General features: G+C 42.4%; 1 protein-coding gene and 1 long non-coding RNA gene across 5 annotated transcripts in view; one reads left to right on the top strand and one right to left on the bottom strand.

Moving 5' to 3' along the window:
- The window catches only part of Golga3 (golgin A3), a 49,708-nt gene extending 33,330 nt beyond the window's left edge, over positions 1-16,378 (bottom strand). The window contains exons 1-7 of one of the 4 annotated variants that reach the window (XM_031337307.1): positions 16,069-16,378; positions 11,273-11,585; positions 9,159-9,428; positions 7,763-7,875; positions 5,333-5,979; positions 4,666-4,777; positions 2,297-2,603 (exon numbers count right to left, since the gene is read on the bottom strand). In XM_031337307.1, coding sequence (XP_031193167.1) covers positions 2,297-2,603; positions 4,666-4,777; positions 5,333-5,979; positions 7,763-7,875; positions 9,159-9,428; positions 11,273-11,408 — 1,585 coding nt within the window. In that variant the 5' untranslated portion in view covers positions 11,409-11,585; positions 16,069-16,378. The other 3 variants (XM_031337309.1, XM_031337310.1, XM_031337308.1) reach the window with 3 other exon arrangements.
- LOC116068118 lies at positions 7,733-11,934 on the top strand. The gene is made up of 3 exons (XR_004109441.1): positions 7,733-7,932; positions 9,540-9,927; positions 11,535-11,934. It is a non-coding gene; the product is annotated as an uncharacterized LOC116068118 (long non-coding RNA).
- Positions 16,379-19,017: the final 2,639 nt, after the last annotated feature.

Raw genomic sequence — 19,017 nt, 5'->3', positions numbered from 1 at the left:
GCATCAGATCCCATTACAGATGGTTGTGAGCCACCATGTGGTCGCTGGGAACTGAACTCAGGACCTCTGGAAGAGCAGTCAGTGCTCTTAACTGCTGAGACATCTCTCCAGCCCCTTTCATTTCTTTATTTCATATGGTCACAGGGATTGCTAAGCTGTCCAGGCCACAATCTTTTCATTCCTTTGTCTTAGTTTTCAAAGTAGCTAGGACTAAAGTTACGTGCCACTAAACCTGCTTTAAGTAAAGAGTAAGAGACAGAGACAGAGAGAGAGAGAGAGAGAGAGAGAGAGAGAGAGAGAGAGAGAGACAGACAGACAGTGAGGGTGACCAGTCGCTGGGTGTTCTATGTCAGTCTGACACAGGCTAACGTCATGTGAGAGTAGAGAGCTTCAATTAAGAAACTGCTTCAGGGGCTGGAGCGAGCAGGGCCAGAGCTAGTGGAGGTCTTGAGTTCAATTCCCAGCAGCCACACACATGATGGCTCACGGCCATCTGTACAGCTACAGTGTACTCATACACATAAAATAAAAAAAATGAATCTTTAAAAAAAAAAAAGAAAGAAAATGCTTCAGTAAGATCAAGTTATAGGTAAGCCTGTAGGGCATTTTCTTGATTAGTGACTGAACTGGGAGGGCCTACCATTCAAGGGAGTGCTACCACTGAGCTAGTAGTCTTAGGCTGTATATAAAAAAAACAAAAAACAAAACACCAAATAAACCCTTTCTCCCCAAGTTGCTTTGGTCATGGTGTTTCATCACAGCCACAGTGATCCTACCTAGGACAACCGGGTATCAGTGGCACAAGCTTGTTAGCTTACCACTTGGGAGATGAGAGGCAAAAGGATCCAATGTTCGAGGTCATCCTCAGCCACATAGCAAGTTCAAGGCCAGTCTAACCTACATAAGACCCTGTCTCAAAAAGAAATAAAAGTAAGATTGTTTAAGAGAGTTCATGATCTCTTCTTTGCAGTGCTTCAATTCCAAAGTAATGAGAATTTATAAAGGAACAAAATGAATCCATTTACAAATTTTCAGATTTTTTTTCCCTCTAATGAACTAAGTACCATAAAATGCTCAAAGACTGAAAAATAGCAATTTCAGGGACTGTTCTGATGCTCTAGTGCTAGGAATGAGCTTCTGGGTTAACAGCTCATCACTGCTGTCCTGAAGGACATCATAGCCTCACAGCCCCAGCTGAAACAGACATGGCCCTACACTGCACTGGACAAAAGCCTCACTTAAGAAGCCTGCGTTTTTCTTTATCATGAGGCCTTCAATCTCCCAACCCCACTGCCCCCTCTCTTTCCAACTTGTATTCAAATAACATCCTTTTAGTATTAGTTGGTATCAGGGTTTGGCTCAAGTGAAGACTGACGACAGGATATCTTATGAATGACCTGTAGGTAAGTCCCTAAGGGCTACAGACCAACATAATGAACAAAGGGTTACTAATCAATAGTATAGACATTGCTCTTAAATATTTTAGACAGCATTTGAAATTAGTAGAATAAATGTTGTAGTGAGAGTTTTGGTTTCTTATAAAAACTCAGACATAGGAATGTGCTTTCATTTTAATCCCAGGTGTGGGTGTGGGGCTGCTTCAGAGTGTCCACAGCAGCTGAGTATGATTTGCCTCATGCCCTAGTAGAAGTGTGATTCTGCCAGCTGCAGATAGTTTCTGCAATAGTGTAATGCTTCAAATTCTGGGGAATTTTCAGAAGGTACATAGGTGCTACGGCCCCAAGAAGCAGGGTTGGTTGGGTGGTGATTGTTTTTTGTTGGTTTATCAAGAAGTTATATGCAAAGAAGAAACAACAAGAAGAAATTAGATATCCTGATGTTGAAGATCAAACTTGCTCCAAAGAACTCAAGGCTCCTAATAGCAGAAAGCAGTCTAAACGATAATGTCGCCCCCTGTATCCTTTTTTCTCTCCTATCTAGTGTTAGGGGGTTGAAAGAATGGAAGACAAGAGGTGGAGAAGGACAGAAGAAAGAAGAACCCACAAAATAGCAAAAGACAAGCTATAAAATGTAGAATAACCACCACCAAAACCCTGAATTTAGGAGGAAGGAGAGCAGAAAGGACTACTTCAAGTGTCAAAGTCCAAATTCAATTCCTGAGGTTAGACTACCTTCTTTATGCAAAACCACAAACTCTCAAGAGTTCAGCCCAAAGTGTATTTACTGCAACAACGTAGAGAGTTTCTGTGTTAATACAGCTAACGTGAACCTGAAGCTTTGTCCACACAATACCAATCGCAGGGTCCAGTAATCAAATCTGGGCTGCAGAGCTTACCTGTATTATCCTTGCTGAGGATGTTTCTCTGCATGTCCTCTACTTTGGCCATCAGTCTCTGATACTGCTCCTCTGCCACTTGTAGGTCATTGTTGGAGGATGCCAGGCTGGCATTTTTAGCTTCTAGCATGTTCTGCAGGTCGGTCATGGCCCGCTCTAGATCCCAGCAAGACTGCTTCAAAGTGTCTACTTCAGAACTAAGGGAGTCTTGCTTCTGCTGGCTGCTGTGGCTGTGCTCCACCTGTGCCTGTAGTCTTGTGCTCAGGGCAGCAAGCTGGGCCTGTAGCTCAGCCTTCTCTTGAAGTGCCTGAAAATATCCCCAAACAACCACAGTGGCTTTCAGAAAATTAAGTCCCTCTCAACCACTGTTTTAACAAGACTGCTGAAACTTACTATGTTTATAATCAGTGGGACAGAGAAAAGTAAATTTTACTTAAAAACAGTCTACCCAGAAACCAGACACTTAAACATGACAGTTACCTATTTCCCATATAAAACAAATTGACAGATCCCTGAGAGATAAACGCAGTCAGACTGAACTCAATGAGGAAATTGGTGCCATTGTAGAAATTCAAGGGTAAGCCATAACACAGATGCAAGAATGGCATTGAGTGAGTACAGCAAAAATGCCACAGGACAGAGCAGAGAGCAAACAGGCCCCAGGACTACAGACCACAGTCAGAAGGATTTCTCAGTGGCAGGGTGCTTGATTAGCATGCAATAGGACCCAAATTCAATCCCTAGAACCACACAAGGGAAGTTGATAAACAAAAAAATTAAAAGACAAATGAAGCCCCAGCCACCAGCACATTCTATTCACCTTGATCTACCTAAGATGATTATGTAGGAACTCAGCACAACATGTTAAAGAGAAGTGTGACAACAGGATATCCAATAGACAGAGGAGCAAACACCAAAGGAACTGGGATAATCAGTAAAACTTAACAAGATTTTATTTCTTTCTAGTGTTGGGGACTGATCCCAGGGACTTAAGCATGCTAGGCAAATGCTCTAACCCTGAACTGTACCCCAGATCAAGAGGAGTTTAGGGTCAATATAACTGACATCCATAGGAAACTGCCAGAGATCCATACACATCCTGAGTTTAATAGGACCCATTTCACAAGTGCATTAGAAAGAAAGCAAGTTCCAAAGAAGTAAAGGTGCTTAGACCCGCCTCAGGACTAAGTGTCCAGAGGAAGTGTCAACGATGTGAGGAGACAGTGACACTCTCAATCAGCACAGAAAACTGTGTACAGTCAAAGATTCTCTTAAAGTCTCTGAAATCACCTTGGAAGATTGTGTCTAAGGATTTTTAAAGCATGACATACACACTTAGCAAGCAACTGAATCTCACACATGGCTTCAACCACTGCTCTCCACCTGTAGTATGTGTTTCTACCTTCTGGTCAGCCATCTTGTTGTCTCTCTATGTGTGTGTATGTCCTCCCTCCATCACAAAACATATAGCTGAATGCCCATGAACAGACTCACTTTAAACTATTGACAGATAAAAATCTAGTTCTTTGTTATAAGAGAGAGAGAGAGAAAGAGAGAGAGAGAAAGAGAGAGAGAGAGAAAGAGAGAGAGAGAGAGAGAAGCAAGCCAGGCATGCAAGCCTTTGAGAGGTATGAGGCACACGCAGGAGGATCAAGAGTTCAAGGTCATCCTTAGTTCCATAGCAAGTTCAAAGCCAGCCTGGGCTATACGAGAAGCTGTCTCAAAATTAACTAACTAAAAAGTTCCATATAAAAGAGTACAAATTGAAAATGAAGAAATGATGTAGTAAAACTAATATCAGACAAAGCAGACCATAGACTAGCAAGATAGCTCAGCAGGTAAAGTCACTTGCTTCCAAGCACAATGACCTTTGCTTGACTCCCCAAATCCATTCGCTAGAAGGAAAGAACCAACTCCTGCAAGTTGTCTAACCTCCACATACATGCCACATACATATCCATCCCCATCATATATACAAACTCAAATAAATAAATATAATAATCTTTAAGAAATTAAAAAACAACTATTAAGTAAATGCAGAACCCACACAAGAAGTAGTAATGGGAATAAAACTTTTACTGTATCAGAGAAATGTAAAGACACCAGGAGAAATTAACTGTCACAAACTCTCAGGTATATTTAGGACATGCTCTTGGCAGATTCTGATGGAGACAAAGGGAAAGAATGAGCCATAAATAAGCTAGCACAATTTTGTTTGAGACCAACACACCCAGCAGACTAAAATGAGTAACATGGACATCTTGGCAGATGAATTACACTTCAAGTTATCTATAAAAATGCATACAGCAAAGAACCATATATTCTTTTCAGAGATTTGGCTTATTGAGCAACAATTAAACATCCCTTACCTGACTGGCTTCTAACGACAAAGCCTCCACCTGTCCTTCAAGTCTCCTTTTATCTTTAAGAATCTGCAACAATTCATCCTGTGGTTCAGCCAAAGAGCTCTCCATGGACACACTAGGGTCAGAAGTACAAAGTCATGAGAGAAGAACATGGTAACTGTTACTCCTCCTTATCCTTCATCACGCTGCCCACTGTTTACATTCCCTCTGCTTCTCCTGGTTTTTGTTTTTTTAAAAAGAGAGTTCTTTTTATGTAGAAAATACATAGGTCCTCTGTGATCTAAAACTTTGTATTCCAGACTGACCCTGAATATATGATTCCCCCTGCCTCAGCCTCCTAAGTGCTTGGACCATGGGTATGCACTACCAACATCCAGTTTCTTCCCAGAGTTTAAAACATACAACTTAAGAAGTGAACTGAATCTGAGATTCATGTCTTCTACAAAAGAACATGCTCTAGAAACAGCATGAACCTGAAGCATCCAGGAAGTCTTAAGAGATGGGTCTACAATGCTTTTCATACCACGTAAGTGGCTAGAGCTGACTCTACTTATAAAGAAAGCGACAGAGCTGTATATAGGTGAAAAGCTAATGTAAAGATTGGGGTGCATTAGCAAAGACATATGGCATAGCAGCAGTCAAGAGCCCAGATTCAAGGCTGCTGCCCTACCTGCTGCAGATGCTGTCTCTACGGCTCCTCACTTCCCCGTTGGCTTCCTGGTTCTGATCTTGGTGCTGGGCTGCTGCAGCCTGTAGTACGTCTTTAATTGAAGGAAACTGGCCCAGGGCCTCAGCAGAAATCTCCTGGCCATCAACCATGTAAGCTGCTCCTGGCATGCCCACGTTCCCCAGGACACCACAGGCCCCTCGGGCAGAGAAGCCGCTGTGAGAGGAACTGTCACTCTCATTTCCATCAGCCTCTGACACACTATCCCCAGTCAGCGAGGCACTCTCTATACGGTTATCAGTCTCAGATGATGGGCTAACCTCAGACACAACCGAAGTGCTACTTCTACTCTGTTTCAGGGAACTTCCAACAGCATTAGCAGTAGAACCAAGGCCACCAGAGTCACTTGGATCTTCAGTTCTATAGTCAGCCAGAGATCGAATCTTGCTTGTCTTGGAGTTCTTTTTCTCCTTAGAATGTGCCAGCAGCCCTAAGCTGCCTACCTTGGGTCCTCGAGGAACACTGGTACGCAGGAAGGAATATTCTTTTGTCACAGCTACAGTACTGGCTCTTGGCAAGTTTTCTGGATTTAACATGAGCTCAGGATCAAGTGTACTAAAAAGTTTCATTTTAGTTGCCGGTTGACTGGACTGAGAAACAAACAAAAGTATAAAAAATATGACTAAGATTAGCAAGCAGCATTTTAAAACTGTCATCAAGAAAACATGCACCAATGGACATTCTACCAACAACAGTCTGTCAGGCCCTTACAATGTTGGGTGTAGTAGATCTTCTGAAAAATTACCTCTCAGGTTGCACTGAATGACCAGACTTGATGATCCCTAGGCCTGAGGCACAGCCTTTAATGGCCAACACTTTAAATCATTTTAAAGTGACTTATATAATAAGTTTTTTTTTTTTTTTTTTTTTCTCTTGAGACAGGGTTTCTCTGTGTAGCCCTGGCTGTCCTGGAACTCACTCTGTAGACCAGGCTGGCCTCAAACTCAGAAATCCCTCTGCCTCTGCCTCCCAAGGGCTGGGATTAAAGGCGTGCTCCACCACCGCCCGGCTTATATAATGAGTTCTTATCATCCAACTTTTCTTGTAAAACTTTCCTGGCTATTGTCCTGGTTAGTTTCTCAGATACAGAAATTTTTTTTTTTTTTAAAAAAAGTTTTGTTGATTTGGATCTAACTTAGGTCTGTAATTATTCAAGACGTGATGAGCCTCTTTATTCATATCTGCTTATATATAACTCAGCAGATACATATGGTATCCATTCTTGTGGAGCGAGGAGGATATTGACATAGGGGGTCTCACAGTCCAGGCTGAGAGAGACTTCATCATCCCCCTGCTTCCATCTTGGTCTAGGAATATAACTATGCCACAATACCCAACCATGTGGAAGTCTTGCTCCATTTTTAACCCTGTTTATTATCATTTTAATTCCCAGTTATTTTATCATTTTTATTGTTGCAAATTCTGTTCCAAGTGATTTTTACAACTGATCATGGCAGGATAATTACTCATTTTCCCCATTAATAAATTGGAATAACAAACAGAAAATTTCCTAAAAATAATTTATACCTAGTAATGGTTTTCAGTTGATTTCTCATAATCTTCTAAGGCATTATCAACTTGCAAATAACACCAATCCTCCTGTTTGTCAGTGTTTCTATCTTTTTTAAAAAAATTATTTATTATATTAGTACACTGTAGCTGTCTTCAGACACACTATAGAAGAGGGCATCAGATGGTTGTGAGCTACCATGTGGTTGCTAGGAACTGAACTCATGACCTTTGGAAGAGCAGTGCTCTAAGCATCTCTCCAGTCCCTCTTATCTCTTATCTCACTACACTAGCTAGAAATTCCAAAATGGTCTGAGTGATATCTGAGATAAAGGAAAAAATTCAAGCTATGTATATCAACATAATTATCTTTAAAAATTATTTTTACTTTATGTGCATAGGTGTTTTGCCTGTATGCATACCTATGCATCATGTGTATGTCTGGTTCCCTTAGAGGCCAGAAGAGGGTGCCAGATGTCTTGGACCTAGAGCTACAGAGGGTTATGAGCTGTCTTGTATGTGCTGGGAATCAAACCCAAGTCCTCTGGAAAAGTAACAAGTGCCCTTAACCACTGAGCCATCTCTCCAGCTGTAGCATAACTTCCTCTTCTAGGAAAACTTCAATCCTGTCATTCTACCAAACTAATGTAACTCCAGGGTAGGGACACAGGGGATACATGGTCAATGTAGCAGTTAAACATAGAAGCAATGACTTCTAGAAAAGAACACAAAGGGAAAGGAGACGGCGAAGAATGGAATGCCCAGATGTGGACTGGACATGCTCTATGTTCTAGAACTCAGAGTTGCTCAGAATTCACACAGAGGAGACAGGAGACAGTCCAGACCCCAATCAAAGAGACTCACCCTCTCCCGATGGCGCTTAACTCGGTACTGCATCAGCTGCTCTTCCAAGCGCTTCCGGGCCTGCAGTCGGACCTGCTCCTCCTTTTCTAAGGGCAAGGAAGATGCAGTGGAACCTGGAGGGAAATGGCCATTGAGAGGTTAATAGGAAGCAGGGTACAGAAAACACGTTGGTAATCACAGATGGTTTATATTTAATCACCTGTATGTTTTAGCTTGTGAAAAACACACAGCCACCTATATTCTATGACAATTTCCAGATTGAGAGAAAATTGAGGGACACAGTCACTGAGCACAGCTAAGAACTGTACTTACAAGTGACACAATGCCAAGATGAGCCTCTTTTCATTACACAGACATATTTTCTTAGGAAGTTACACTCACAGATTATCTCAACTGCTGCAGTAACAAGTCATAAAACCATGTAAAAATCAAGAGCCTATTTAACCCTATTTATTCAGACACTGTCCATTTAATACACAAAATTGCTGATTAGTCCTGCTGCAGCACTTAGTGTTGAGTGAAGACCTAGAAGGCTCTGCTTTGAAGGCCAAGGGCAGGCTACATCAGTTTCCTGACAAATGAGCTCAAATCCAGAATTCACGCCCACAGACAGTAAATACAAAGGGAACTCTTTTAAATCAAAAAAATGATTTAAAATATTAAAACACAACTTGTGTGTATGTCACGAGTGCAGGGGGACGGGTGCAGGGGTAACTTAAAAAGTTATTGTACTTGCAAACCCAAGGCAGCCACTTTCACCAAGGCTGGGTTTATGGCTTAATCCTAATACCAGCAGATGTGTCTGCAAAACATCAGCAGAGGGTTAAGAGGTCAAAAACCAAATCTAGGTCCTCTGCAAGAGCAACACATGCTCTTAATTGCTGAACTCTCTCTCTAGTCCCTAAGATTCCTTTTGTTTTGTTTATGGGAGCCTTGCTAAGTGGCACTGAGGCTGACCTCAATTTTCAATCCTCCTGCTTCGGTCTTTCACATAGCTAATTACAGGCATATAAATTTCATTTTTAAAGACCATGACAAAAAAAATCCAGGTATTCACATAAACATGCAAAGGATCTTGTGAGAATCTGGTTTACCATTTTAAGATTAATTCCCTGCCTGTTGGTCACCCATGGAGAATGACATGGGAGGTCTGTTTGTCAAGGAGTCTGATACCACTGCTAGTACTAGATGGCAGAAAATTCCAACATCCAGACACACTTGCACTCCTTAACGGGGAGCTAAATCATTAAGATGCATCCCTCTGCCTCCCCCATTCATTAAAAAATAAGACAGAGCAAGTCAGAACTGTTCACATAGGAGCAGTCAGGCACTGACTCCAAGTAGAAGATGCTGACAGCAAAGGGGCAGGAAGAGTCCAGAGGGAATGGATGCTTACACAGTTGCGTTTCTTGCATGGGAAGACTGAGTCTGAGAGACTGCAAAGCTTCTTTTCTAACACTGCCCTCAGCACTAGTTCCCTGAGACTTCCTTAGGTTGTCATGGAAACCATCCACACCTGTAGAGGCATCAGGTCCCACTGGGCTTGTTGTGGGATCAAGAGACAACTGAAGGTCTGGGATCTGCCCATTCTGACAGATGGCCACCTGGCTGGATCTATCTGGGCTTCCTTCTTCCTTAAAAACTCTGTTTACCTCAACACTGGCATCTGGAAAGAGAAAGAAAGTGTGAAAAGTTTTAAGTCATTTCCAGACATACAGCTATATGTAAGTCCCATGAGCATTTCTGTATTTTATAAGTCTATTTTCTTGACTCTCAGGAAATCATCTAGGCTCAAGACATTTTGCTGTACGACATAGCCCCACACCGTCAGCTTTACCAAAGGTCTCTATTTACTAAAAGGTGCAAGGATTGTGGTCCCACATCGTCACCCTTTATTAAAGGGTACAGGGATTCTGCATTTCAGATACAAGTTACAAGTGGTTAATACCACTTTCTGTGTGTAGATTGCTAAACAAAATGAGTTATGAGCAGCATACTACACTTAAAATCTAAAAGCAAGAAGATCCAATATGTATGAAGACTTTGTTTCCAAACACAAGCTTAAATATAAACATCATGACAAACAGAAGACAAAAATGGCTACATCATCTTACAAGATGCTTGAGAGGTAGAAGGGACTCAACTCAGGGCTTCATACCTGCCAGGTAAGCATCCTGTCACCGAGACACATTCCATATCTTTTCTCATGTTATATGTATCACTCTTCAAACCCTCACAAATACAATAGGTTCTACGAATCTCATTGAATGGTACATCTAAGTGGTTACACACATTACTTCTTTTAACCCCCACAACCACCCATGATAGGTAACATAAATCTTCCAAGTGGCTGATTTAAGATGTTGTTCTGTGCAAGAACGTACTGTCTCAGGCATGAAAACCAGTATCTGCAAGTTAACTGCTTGAACATCATTTTATAAGATCTACAATGCCGGGCAGTAGTGGTGCACGCCTTTAATCCCAGCACTTGGGAGGCAGAGGCAGGCCGATCTCTGAGTTCGAGGCCAGCCTAGTCTATAGAGTGAGTTCCAGGATAGCAAGGACTATACAGAGAAACCCCATCTCAAAAAACCAAAAAAAAAAAAAAAAAAAAAAAAAAAAAAAAAAAAAAAAAAAAAAAAAAAAAAAAAAAAAAAAAAAGATCTACAATGCAATTTCTGCTAGAGAACCAGTAGATCATTATCTTTTTTTTCTTTTCTTTCTTTTTTTCTTTTTTTAGTTTTTTGAGACAGAGTTTCTCTGTGTAGCCCTGGCTGTCCAGGAACTCACTCTGTAGACCAGCTGGTCTCGAACTCAGAAATCCACCTGCCTCTGGGTTTATAAATCATACTGAAGCTGGGTATACAAATTAGGAGCCTTGTAACTGGAGCTTCCCTATCAGCAAGACCTAGCATGTAGGGGCACATGCTTTTAATTCTAGTGCTTAGGAAGCAGAGTCAAGTGGATCTCAGAGTTTGAAGCCAATCTCATCTATATAGTGGGCAGAGAAGGCATCTTACCACAGGTAACCATCCACCTTAAGCGCTGGGATTAAAGGCGTGTGCCACCACCGCTCAGCCAGGATAATTACCTTTTTAAAGTTCATACTGCATTGCTAGCTCCCAACTACATGGGATATTGCAATCACCTGAGTTATTACTGGTGCACAAACAACAGAGAAATATGATTCAGGAATCCTAGACCACTAATCAGTCCCAGTTATTCAAAGTTTGGCAACCAATCAACCAAAAAGGTAGAATTCTAAGCACTAACAATTTACCAGTGGAAATTCAACAAAGCCTTCTGGAAGCAGTTCTGCTTCTGGCCGTGGCACATCTCCTATTCTGTTGACTATAGACAGTACTTTATCTAAAATTAGCACCAAATGAAAATATCTGTTAGATTACTAATGAAAACTTCATGTCCCCTTCCAAAACACCAGCCTTGAAGAAGTTCCAAAACTCTTCTTCAGAGTGCAGTGCTAGATCACAGAATGACCTAATGACTTACCCTGAGCTGTATCTTGTGGGTCAGGCAGTTGGGCCATAGAGCCCACAATCTCCAGTGAGGCTTCAGGGCAAGACGAAACGTCATTGCTGGACGTGTTTTCCCAGAGGCCATCCTGTTTGGCTGATGCTCCATCCATGGTCAGGGCGGCCCAGACTATGAAGACTCTGAGGAGCTACCAGTAACTCTGGATGAAGTCTGCTTTTTGCCATTAGCAACAGCTCAGAGCTTCTAAGGAGGGTCTTACTCTGTTCTCCATTTTTAGGTTCAATGTCTCAGAAATGGCTGGAAGTCAAACCAAGCAATACCATGATTCCTAAGAGGACGAAGAGCAAAATGCATTGCGAAGCAATGTGTTAGATTTTAAGTAACAGCTACAAGGCTCCTAATTTGTATAGAAAACAAATACAGATTTCTGCCTCACCATCAATCCCTGAGTACCTACAGCATCCTAGGTTTTGAGGGGGAAATATCAAACCAGCAACACGTTAGCCCTTTCCTAAGGTGCCCCTCCTGGTGCCAGCTATAAGAAGTTTTACCATAAATGATTCTCCAAGGTTTTTAAAAAAGTGCTTGTAATCTGTTGTAGTTGTCCACGTGGCAACTGAGGAACTGAACTTTAAATTTTATTTAAGTTTATTTTGAATGTAAATAAACATTTGTGGCCAGCAGCTAATGAACTAGACAGTCCTAGATGCTCATAAAACACCTGGAATGACCATGCCCAAGGCCAAAGCTCATACTGTATGCTATACAACTCAGATCTAGAGGAGTGAAAATTAAAAGAAGTGATTACTAAAGGATGAGGTAATAGTATGCTAAATGGGGATCCTGAAGGGAGATCCAAGGATACATAGAAAAGCAGCTAACTTAGAAAGTGGGCAGAGAAGGCATCTCACTAGGTAACCATCCACCTTTCCCTATCAGCAAGACCAGTAATCACTACAGCAGATTAAGTTTAAGGAAATAGAGCTTCACTATGAGTCTGACAATTAGTTATTAACACTGAGGTGTGCTGATGGTATTACTAACTTATTTCCTTATCAAAGGGTCAGACTTAAATATAATCTTCCAGGCATACTGTAGGAATATTGGTATCTATGTTATTTTTCAAAATAAGTTCCATATTACTCTTTCTGTCCTATGCTTGGGCATGTTTCATGACAAAATAACCTACATCCTGAGTTAATAAATCATACTGAAGCTAGGTGTAGAGGCACACACTTAATTCTAGCACTCAGGAAGCAGAGTCAAGTGGATCTCAGAGTTTGAAACCAATCTCATCTACATAGTGAATTACAAGCAAGCCTGGGCTAAAAAGCTGAGACCCTGGTTCAAAAAAAAAAAAAAAAAAATCTGGAGAGATGGCTCAGCAGGTAAGAGCACTGACTGCTCTTCCAGAGGTCCTGAGTTCAAATCCCAGCAACCACATGGTGGCTCACAACCATCTGTAACGGGATCTGATGCCCTCTTCTGGTATATCTGAAGACAACTACATAAAATAAATCTTAAAAAAAAAAAAAAAAAAAATCACACTGTCACACTGAGAAATTCAGGTAAGAAGCCTGAGAAGCCTGAGAGGATGCTGCTCTCTAGCAAGGTGTGATGCTGACTCGTTAGGAGGGCTAGCACACTGACACCCATCACTGCAGACACATGGCCTCGGACTCCATCTGTCCTCTGTGACTGGTGATTACCTATGAATGAAGGAACGCACCAATAATAAAGTCAGCTTAGCCTATCAACTTAGCAATGGCATATAGGTCTAAAGTATAGGATAAACACAAAAGGAGTGCAGCCAAAGAGTTCTAGAGATAATGTGCCTTAGAGGCAGTGCCAATGCCTATAACTTACACTGTTACAAGGCAAACATTAGCTAAGAATAGTCAAGTTCCACTGATTTAAATTTGATGACAAATGCATCAGGTTGTCAGAACCTAGACACCACTACATATTCACCTCTTAATTCCCCTTACTCTGAGTTTGTGCTGAGCAAGACATCTGAGTGATTCCTAAGCAGTCCTTCCTCCTTTCAGAGATAGATGGAATGGTACAGTCCTCCAGAACAGAGGACCCCCAACTACAACTGACTCTGATTAATTCACTCAGATGGCTCCTCCTGAAGTGGATCTACAGATGAAATTTCTGGACTGTGTCAGGAGTTAGGCTTCTGATAGCAGTCCTCCTAGAAGGGCAGTAAACTGGCATTTACCATCTAACCTCAGTCTTCTTTGAATTTGGGTAGGCATGATTCAACCATACAGGGTCTCATTACCCTCAGACTGCTGACAAGGGCAAATCTCTAAACACCAAGGAAGATGAGACAGCTGGGGTGGGGGTGTGGACACACGCCCACACCCACACACACCTGGTTTTGGTAATACACACTATATTTGTGATTTTTTAAAACAAAGATCATTTTCATTATTGTTTTCTTTTTCTTTTGTTTGGTCAATCTGGCTCTTTTTGTGCATACGTATTTGCACATCTTCAGGTGCCATTCATCTTGTTTTTTGAGACAGTATCTCTCACTGACCTGGAATTCATCACTAGGAATAAGCTGGCTGGCCAGTAAGCTCCAGAGAGCTGAGTGTTCCCACCTCCCCAGTGTTGGAGTTACAAGTGTACACGACCATGCCTAGCTTTCTTACATGAGCTTTGGCAAATGATCAAAATCAAGTTCTCTGCTTGTACAGCAAGCACTTTACTGACTGAGTCATCTCAGACAGCTCAATTTGTTTGTTTTGGGTTTGGGATTTTTTTTTTTTTTTTTTTTTAAGACAAAGGCTCAATATATGGCCCAGGATAGTCTCCAACTCATGGAGATTCTACTGCTCCCACTTTCTGAATGCTAGCCTTACAGTCATGTACTACTTCACACAGTTTATAGTTTCATTTTTAACCATTTGCCCTCCCATTTCTAGATGGCAAAGCAAAGCTATCACTGAGAAATTCCCAAGATATACCTAACTTTAGCAGTTTGCTCATATTTCACATTGAGAGACCATCTCAGGTGCAACAGGTTTCCAGCTTTCCCAGCAGTCCACAAACAACGGCTAGCCCATTACTGAGGTTATCATCAGCTTAGACAGGCATAGGCAAAGACAAGACAGGACTTCCTGAAGATGTCTGGTTGATGCTACACTATTGAACAATAGCAAATAGCATTCTATATAAGTAAAAACCAAAGGCCAGCCTCAAGTACAGCAAGGACATAAGTGACAGGTTTTGAGTTGAACATGTTTGCCTCAACTCCTGTTTTTCCATTTGGCTGTAAGATTTTGTTATGTAGATTTCTAAGCCAGTTTTAGCTTATTTCCTTATCAATAAAAACAGAGAAAATAAATTCAAAAATTTTGCTTGGATTGACATTAAGATATACGATCTGCTCATGCCTCTGCTAAACAAGTATAATTAATTATCCTTTCAACAGCTGTTCAAAATTAATAGTAAGAGCCACATTGCAGTTATAGTCTCACTTGAGAAAATAACACTACTTAAAGCAATTGGCTAAAACCCAGCTATTTTTAAATCTGAGTAACTTTCATCTCTTCTGTTTCTTTTCTGAGACACAGGGAGGAAACAAGATTTTCCAAATTGTGTCTGCGTTCATACCCACAGGTGTGTGGAGGTCAGAGGACAACTGAAGAGTGGGTTCTTTCCCTCCAGGGGACTCAGGTTATCAGACTCTATAACATTTAACCACTGAGAGGTCTTTCCGATCTGCTTTTGGATTTTTAGACAGAATCTTGCTATGCAGCCCAGGCCTCGAGCTGGTTGAGGTCTTCCTGTCTTGACTTCCCAAGAGCTGGTATTACAGACATGTGCCACCACATTCAGCTTTTACCTTTTCTTTCCATTCAAGGTACACTGTATCTGAGTCATTAAAGGATTATAAAAGTAAAAGTCTGGAGGCATCTATAAATGGTTTACAATATCCTACTGACAGTAAAATACAAACCTCTTAGCTTAGACTGGAGACCACCTTAATTTATGTTTGTACCCCTCACATGCTGTGTCTTCTTTCATTATCTGACTATATTATGCATCCAGAAGTACAACCGACTCTCCACAGGGTCTCTGAACTTCTTGTTCACTTTTCCTGAGACATTCCTCTCTAATTTTGCACAGACCCTTCTTGTCATGGAGGCCTACCTTGACTCAAAAGTCAACTCTTCCGAAGGCCGCACAAAGCTAATCCTCTCAACTGTTTTGAGTTGTCAGTATACCTCCACCAGAGAGTAATGAAAACAGAGACCACAACACTACTGTATCCTGGGACCTTTTACACACAGGGCCTCTTTTTCTATAAGCACTCAGTAAGCGCCTGTGGAAAGGTGGTAAGGTGTTCACCTAGCTCTCTCTGGTCACTGACCATGTTCAGCAGCACCGTCAAACACCTCTGAGCACCAGAATCAAAGTAATATAACTCCCCCACGCATTGTACGACTTGCCACCAAGTCACGTTCGTCATCAACTGCAAAAGGAGCAGACTTCAAACATGCTGACCCAACCCAAGCAGCAGTAGCACACGCTCTCAGGGCCGACCGCATCCCGTGAGATGCAAAAGAAGCCTCTGCATTTACCAAACCAGCTGCGAGGCAGGCTTCCAACCCCACAGAGTAATAGGAAAAGCTGACTTGAGCTGACCGCCGCTGACCCAAAGTCTGCGCGACCCTCACCGGACTCTGCATCCGCCTGACCCGTGTACGCCGCGGACAGGGTTGCCCCAGCAGTCCCTCTACGGTCCTCCACCACCAGCTCCCGACCCTCCTCAGTAACAGCCCCACAACCCTCACCCGTTGCGGCCCAACCCTGCGGCTCCAGTAGGACGTGGCTGTGCAAGGGGCGGGGCGCAATAGGGCACCAGTCTGGAGCAACCCCCCCGGAAACAAACTCTCCTCCAGGTCTTCGTTCCGGAAGAGAGGCTGTCCTCTGCGGCCAGTAGCCACTTTCGAATTAGGGTTGGTATGGATCTCGGAACAGAACGGAGGTAGCCTTCAGAAAGTGGCCTTAAAATTTTGTGTGCCTTCCCTACAGAGAAACAACTTCCGCCTAAAGGACCAAATCAGACCAAAAGAAAAAAAAAAGAAAAAAAAGAAAAAAGCTTCCGGCGGTAGTGACATAGCCAAGACTCGCCACGCTCCCGCCCCTCGCGGCCTTCTGACTGGTGGGTATGATGATCCTCGTGGTCACGCCCCCTAGGGCGTGGCTTTCCTGCCAGACACCGCCTCTACCACTGGACAGGCAACTTGTTCCTAAGTGTTTGGAAGCCTAGTTTGTGTTGTGTCAGTGTTATCCACGGCCGGACGCTGTGACACGCGACCTCATTAACAGCACGAGGAAGTCTGACAAGTATTACAAGCTCGAGGACTGACTGGACTATATAAAGTGGGACTTGCCTTAAAAAGTAAAAAGACGTCTGCAGTGCAGTTCCGAACACTTGGGTTCAGTCTCTAGTACGTGAAGAGAGAGAGTAGGAAGGGAGAGGAAGTTCTCGCAACACACAATATTAAACTAATGCCACAGCTACATAGGAAAAATGCTAAGTATACATTTTTTTTCAGTGTTCGAGACTGTAATCCCGGGCCTTGAACATGTCTAGGAACCTCCCCACCTCCGAGCTACATTTCTAACCCCAAATAAAAATTACCATAGCTTTGCTAAGGTATAATTTACACGCTGTAAAATTTGCTCTTGAGTTTGATTTGATCATTATTTCAGTAAATTTGCAGCTGTACACCCATTTCTATAATCCAGCTTTAAGGGCACTTTCATTGGGGTAGCTCCCCTCACCTGCTTCTTTCAGCCCCTGGTCACCACTCTGCTCTGTTTCTGAGTGACCTTGCCTGTACATTTCATACCAATATACTTTATGGCTTTGAGTTTTTTCAAATTGTATCCATGTTGTACATCTTTTAGTGCTTTGTTCTCATTGCTGAATAATATTTTATTGTTTGGATATTTCTCTTTTGTTTCTGTTCATCAGTCAATGAACAAATTTGAAGGGTCTTGAGGTAGACAAATGGGCTGACAGGGTCCTAGCTTTGTATGTCCATGGGACAATGGGGAAACCTGCTGTATCTACTGAGAGCTGTTGTGTGCCAAGGACTTTGCCAGATGCTGTCTAAAATCCCTGCTTTCAGAAAACTTACTTCTTGGTGGGAAACAGTCAAAAACAGACATACAAGACAGGAGATGAGGTCAGAGCTGAATAAAGAGCTAGGTGGGCAGTTACTCTGCAGTCTTCTGGATTATTTAGAAAGGACCTCTCTGAACCTGGTGAGTGGCTCAGCAAGTAAGAGCACTTGCAGCATAAGACTGGCAATCTGAAGCTCATATAAAGGTGGAAGGAGTGAACCAATTCTACAAGTTGGCCTCTAATCTCAACATGTGCGCCATGATACACTCACCATATATATTTACACATATCACACACACACACAATAGTAATTTTTTAAAAACTGTAGAGACCTCTCATCAATCCGAGCCAATTCCTAAGCAAAGCATAGCTGTGGAAAGGTGCTTCAAATTTACCTGAGAGAGTATGAGCATGTGAAGATCTAGAGTGTGTTAAATATGAGTAGCATGAGGAGGGGAGGTCCAGGTGAGGCTAGGGAATGGCTACATAGGGTCTGTGGCAATAGGAAGGCAGAATTTTCAGAGACAGCAAAGTCTACAGCAACTAGAGGTAAGTACTGGGTCAGGCACAAACTCTGGCTATGGGAACAATGCTCATTCTTGTCATGTAGAATGAAATTGCTCTTCAAGAGAGATGAAGGACAATGCCTGTCTTTTGTTTGTTTGTTTTGTTTTTTAAGATTTTTTTCTCTTCTTTTTTTCTTCTTTTGGTTTTTCGAGACAGGGTTTCTCTGTAGCCCTGGCTGTCCTGGATCTCACTTTGTAGAACAGGCTGGCATCAAACTCAGAAATATGCCTGTCTCTGCCTCCCAAGTGCTGGGATTAAAGGCATGCGCCGCCACTGCCCTACTAAAGATTTATTTATTATTATACATAAGTACACTGTAGCTGTCTTCAGGTATCTGACCTCATTACAGATGGTTGTGAGCCACCATGTGGTTGCTGGGATTTGATCTCAGGACCTCTGGAAGAGCAGCCAGTGCTCTTAATTGCTGAGCCATCTCTCCAGCCTGTTGCCTGGGTTTTGATCCAAGTCACAAGGTCATGAAATTTTCTGAGATGCTGAAGACCATGAAGGCAGGCTTTATGGTATGTGTGGGTAGTGTGATAGCATTTACTCTGGAGTTTCAAGAAAATTTGAGATGTCAGAAAGACAAGTCACACACTATGCAGTCACAGACATAAGGGTCTATGTCATAGTCCAGGGAGCTCAGAGAGTCACACACTATGCAGTCACAGACATAAGGGTCTATGTCATAGTCCAGGGAGCTCAGAGTCTCGACTATGCAGTCACAGACATAAGGGTCTATGTCATAGTCCAAGGAGCTCAGAGTCACACACTATGCAGTCACAGACATAAGGGTCTATGTCATAGTCCAGGGAGCTCAGAGAGTCACACACTATGCAGTCACAGGGATAAGGGTCTATGTCATAGTCCAGGGAGCTCAGAGAGTCACACACTATGCAGTCACAGGTATAAGAGTCTATGTCATAGTCCAGGGAGCTCAGAGTCACACACTATGCAGTCACAGACATAAAGGTCTATGTCATAGTCCAGGGAGCTCAGAGTCACACACTATGCAGTCACAGGTATAAGGGTCTATGTC

The sequence above is a fragment of the Mastomys coucha genome, unplaced genomic scaffold, assembly GCF_008632895.1.
Source record: "Mastomys coucha isolate ucsf_1 unplaced genomic scaffold, UCSF_Mcou_1 pScaffold22, whole genome shotgun sequence".
In the NCBI taxonomy this organism is placed as follows: domain Eukaryota; kingdom Metazoa; phylum Chordata; class Mammalia; order Rodentia; family Muridae; genus Mastomys; species Mastomys coucha.
Note: the sequence above shows the minus strand (reverse complement) of the source record. Positions and strands in the feature narration are given on the sequence as shown.